General features: G+C 32.7%; 2 protein-coding genes across 2 annotated transcripts; one reads left to right on the plus strand and one right to left on the minus strand.

Moving 5' to 3' along the window:
• Positions 1-294: 294 nt before the first annotated feature.
• Positions 295-1,723, plus strand: PHYBLDRAFT_172109 (hypothetical protein; the record flags this gene model as incomplete). The annotated part of the gene is made up of 5 exons (XM_018436735.1): positions 295-691; positions 848-994; positions 1,198-1,225; positions 1,376-1,418; positions 1,598-1,723. The coding sequence occupies 5 exons, from the start codon at positions 295-297 to the stop codon at positions 1,721-1,723; spliced, it is 741 nt and encodes a 246-aa protein (XP_018287509.1).
• An 810-nt stretch (positions 1,724-2,533) lies between these two features.
• On the minus strand, positions 2,534-4,350 carry PHYBLDRAFT_66308 (GATA-type zinc finger transcription factor; the record flags this gene model as incomplete). The annotated part of the gene is made up of 6 exons (XM_018441625.1): positions 2,534-2,697; positions 2,788-2,896; positions 3,027-3,107; positions 3,193-3,396; positions 3,720-3,903; positions 4,247-4,350. The coding sequence occupies 6 exons, from the start codon at positions 4,348-4,350 to the stop codon at positions 2,534-2,536; spliced, it is 846 nt and encodes a 281-aa protein (XP_018287510.1).
• Between the last annotated feature and the right edge of the window lie 202 nt (positions 4,351-4,552).

The raw sequence follows: 4,552 nt of genomic DNA on the forward strand, positions 1-4,552 counted from the left end.
TGTAAAACAGATCTCTCTTTCTCTTTCTTTTTTTTTTAATCTGTGGAAAGAATTTTTGGATTTGGATTTGTGTAATATATTTCCAGAAATGATAAATGTATATACTTTGGAGTCTGTACTATATATATATATATGTGTGTGTGTGTGTGTGTGTAGCTGTGCTTGTGCTTGTGCTTGTGCGTGTGCTTGTGTACCTGTGTTCCTGTAGATAAATTTATATGTATATTTTCTTTTTCTTTTTCTTTTTATTATTATTATATATATATTTATAATTATAATTATTTTATATTTCCGATGCGACAAGAAACCGTACAAGAACAGTATCGGGCCGAGAGTACCACCCATGCACCTGATACTCTTCAAATGCACCATCTTGATAGTTTGACCACTCTCACCAGCCAAACCAGTCCAGACGTTCCAGCAGTTCCGGCAGTTCTGGAGGGTCCAGAGGGTCCAGAGGGTCCAGATGATCTAGAGGCTCCAGGGAATCAGTCTGGAGAGAGAAGACTAGAACTAGGATTAGGAGAAGAGCATGTGGATGTGCCTGAGTCTGAGGACTCTGACGATCAAGACAGCATTGTTGATGTTCAGCCTCCTCGAAGAAAAACCAAGCCAAACTTCCTACAAAAATTGCCTATCTTTTCTGTACTTTCATTGATATGTGCTGGTTGTGCACTAGCAATTCAATCAGGTAAGAAATAATATAACAAAAGAAGAAGAAGAAGAAATGAAATGAAAGGAAGGGAAAAGACGAAAAGAAAAGAAAAGAAATTTCCGTACCAAGAGAGAAAAATAAATAAATAACTAAATAAATGCGATTTGATGCTTTGTATTGTTTTGTGTATAGCATGTAATGCAACATTGACTCGTTACGGTACTCGTTCCTTTACTTCTGTCTTTAGTTTTGGTTCAGGATTGATTCTGTGCACTATATTTTTCCTTGTAGATATCTTTATTCTCAAGAGACCACTGCCTAACATACGCAAAGCTAAAGGTAATATATATAAATATATATATATACATAAAAGGGCTGAAAGACCTAAAGACTGAAAATTGGAAATCTCGAGGCAAAGTTTTATTACATAAATACATACATACATGTGTATGCACACGGTTATAAGAAGAAGAAGAAGAAGAAAATCTGATACGACTATTACTAATTTGTTTGTATGTTGTAAATATGTATAACATATATAGAGGCACCATGGTTCTCGTGGATAGGCAGGTATTATGTGTGTGTGTGTGTTATGTGAATGGGGTTTGATTTTAATGCATTGTTCCTCATCGTTGAGAATATTACTATTAATACTATTTTACCATTAGGAGGGGTACTAGGTGCATATTATGTAATAATTAATATTCTCACTGTTCCCAGACTGGGTGCTGCTACTGTACTAGCCATCTTTGTTGGTTCTCAAGTGAGTTAAATAAATAAATAAATAAATATATATATTGGCTGTTTAATTGTTTAATTTATTATTTGATGTTTTAGTAGTAAATAAATTAATAAAAGAGTAATTTGTCACAACATGGCGTGTTATCATAGTTACTTATTTCAAATCATTATTCTATACATATAAATATGGATTTTATTTAGGTTATCGTGGCATGCATCGTTGACCACTTTGGGTTAGTGGGCATGAAGAAGAGACCATTCACTATCCCAAGGATTATCGCCTCACTTGGTCTGGTTGGCTGTGTAGTTGTGATTGCAATGTTTTGAAGCTTGTGTAAATACATCTATTCATTAATCTGTTTCGTTGGTCCATTAGATCATTTCGACTAGCCAGCCCATATAAATATATATTTTGGTTAATTGATTGATTTATTGATCAATTCAGTTTATTCACACCTGAGAAAAATTATTTACAATATATATGATGATAAAGATGATGATGAAGATGAAGATGATAATGATAATGATGATGATAATAAGAGTAAGAGTGAGAGTAAGAGTAAGAGTAATAATAAGCATAATAAAAGAAATAATAGGAATAGGAAGAAAGGATAAGATTACTCTTTAGTATCAAATTAAGTAAATCTCACTTGTTTCTTGTTTTCGTTATGTGAATATGTATTTTTTGGCTTTTCTTCTTCCTTCTTCTTCTTCTTCTTCTTCTTTTCACAAGCAACTGAACCTATAGAATTATATCAAAGTAAACCGCATATTACATAGCCACTATAGACTCTTTTTCTTTCTTCCTTTCTTTCTATTAACATGCCAGTGAAGTTGATGAAATAAATAATAAAAATAAATAAATAAATAATAAAAGAAAGGTAATGAAATTATCCTATGTGCGTGTGCGTGCATGCATGTGTGTGAGTGGGTGAATGGGTGAATGTAAGTGTGAGTATGAGTGTGAGTGTGAGTAGGTGAGTGAATGAATGAGTGAATGATTTTGAAAATGTTTTGCGGCTGATTGGTTGGTTGATGTTGTTCTTTCTTGTTATGTGGAGTGGTGTCGAGTGTAGCGAAAATGATCTTTTTTTTTTCTTAGGTCTTTCAATGTGCCCGCCTTGTTTTCTTCTTCTTTTAATGATCAACTGGTCTATTGATATTCCCAAAGTATTGTTCGGGCATCTGAATTTCAGAAAAGCGTGTGGAAGATTGCAGATATGAAGAGGCATAAGGGGATGGGCCGATACAATGTGATGACTGGACTGTAAGAGATCCTTTCCGTAAAAGCTTTGAATAATCTTGAGTAGAAGATTAGATACAATGCATCAATATTCCATTATTTATATGATTTGATATAAAAGCAATAGTAAGAATAGGTTGAGACTTACGTAGACCGCATGCATTACATAGTGTTCGTGCACCGTCTGGGCCTCGACGCCATTCAGGTGTATTGGTGGTATTACACGAGTGACATCTTTGGCCAACCATGCTTCGTTTCTACAAACGATCGAGTAATTCAATTGACATGAAATTGGTTTATGAATATTCACCAAGAAAGAAATACATATAGTATGGAAAAGCTAACAAATTCAAAATTAAAATATACAGAATGAAATTAAATACCTACACTTCGTCTTCGATATTTTGTATGAGAATTATCTTGGACATTTCGTGCCTGGCGTATCAGATCATATTCTGTTTCGTCAGCCTATTAATGGGCAAAAATAATATCGACAATATTAATATTAAAACTCTGTATACCATTTTTTTAATAATAAAATAATAATACTAACCTTTCTTTCTGATCCCATAAATGTGTCAGTAAAGTTTGTCTTTGAAGTTGATCTGCCTTCTATAACCTGAAGAGATTCCAGAATATCATTGGCACCCTTGGAAATAAAGTCAAAAAAGGCGTCTCGACCTTCTTGGGAAAGTCTGTTACTCTCATACTTTAGGCGAGCCATATCTTGACACAACGTGAAGCATTTGTCAATCACCTATACATATATATATATATATATATATATGCGTGTGTGTGTATGTGTGTGTGCGTGTGTGCGTGTATATAGTCAAATAAGCCCAAATAATAATACATATACATGTATACATAAAATAAAAGGACAAAAAAAAAGAAATATAAAAAAAAAGATGATTGATGATATAAATCAGTAAATCTGTAGCAAATGCATAAAAACCAATCATTAATATGAACTTCTTTTTTTATATATATTCTTTATATATATATATATATATATCTCTACAGAATTTCACACCCACAAATAATAGTAATAGTAATAATGCATGTCCTGAAAAGCTTCACCTCTTTTAAATCCCCTGGTTCCAAAGGCGTCTGAGCTTCGCGGTCGTCTGGATTATCGAGGTTTTCTAAGCGGGGTGATATTACAGCCGAGAATGTTGTTGATGATGGAGGCTGATAGTTTGGTGATGGTTGTGATTGAATCAATGAATCGGATTCTTCTGATCCAGGTGTGTTTTGTAAAGATCTATGGTAAAAGGGTATTGTCGCGCCTAGTTTTTGTAATAGACCGACTGATTCTTGGTTGGCTGTGAATAAGTTATTGAATGGTGGGAGAGCTGAAATTTTTGGTCTGTCAAGAGTTATTTGTTTCGATGTTTCGATGTTTCGTTATTTCGTTATTTCGTTATTTCGTTATTTCGTTATGGTTATTGTCAGTTTGGTTGTTTGGTTGTTTAAAGAGATGATTGTAAATACATTGGCAATGCATTTGTGGTATTCAAAATTATTTATTTATCTATTTCCTTTTTTTTTGGAAACAGAAACATAAAGGGTATTAAAGACATCAAAGAAAAAAAGAAAAAACCTACATTGGACTAGAATTTGCAAAATAGCCCATGTCAACCTCATTGGATGTTGGGGATTGACATGGATCTTCTTCTGGCGATTTCTGGCATAACTCTGAGATGTTCATGAGAATTCAACCAAAGAAGGAATGTATTTCTTCTTCTTTTCTTCCAAAGAAAAAAAAAGACAGAAAAATAAATAAATATTACAGAAAGTCTAGCGGAAAAAAATAAAATTAAAATATACTATATACTATATTGTAGTATAATATAATATAATATATAATATAATATAATATATATATATAATAAAATTAATAAAATAAAATA

The sequence above is a fragment of the Phycomyces blakesleeanus genome (genome assembly GCF_001638985.1).
Source record: "Phycomyces blakesleeanus NRRL 1555(-) unplaced genomic scaffold PHYBLscaffold_21, whole genome shotgun sequence".
Classification (NCBI taxonomy): domain Eukaryota; kingdom Fungi; phylum Mucoromycota; class Mucoromycetes; order Mucorales; family Phycomycetaceae; genus Phycomyces; species Phycomyces blakesleeanus.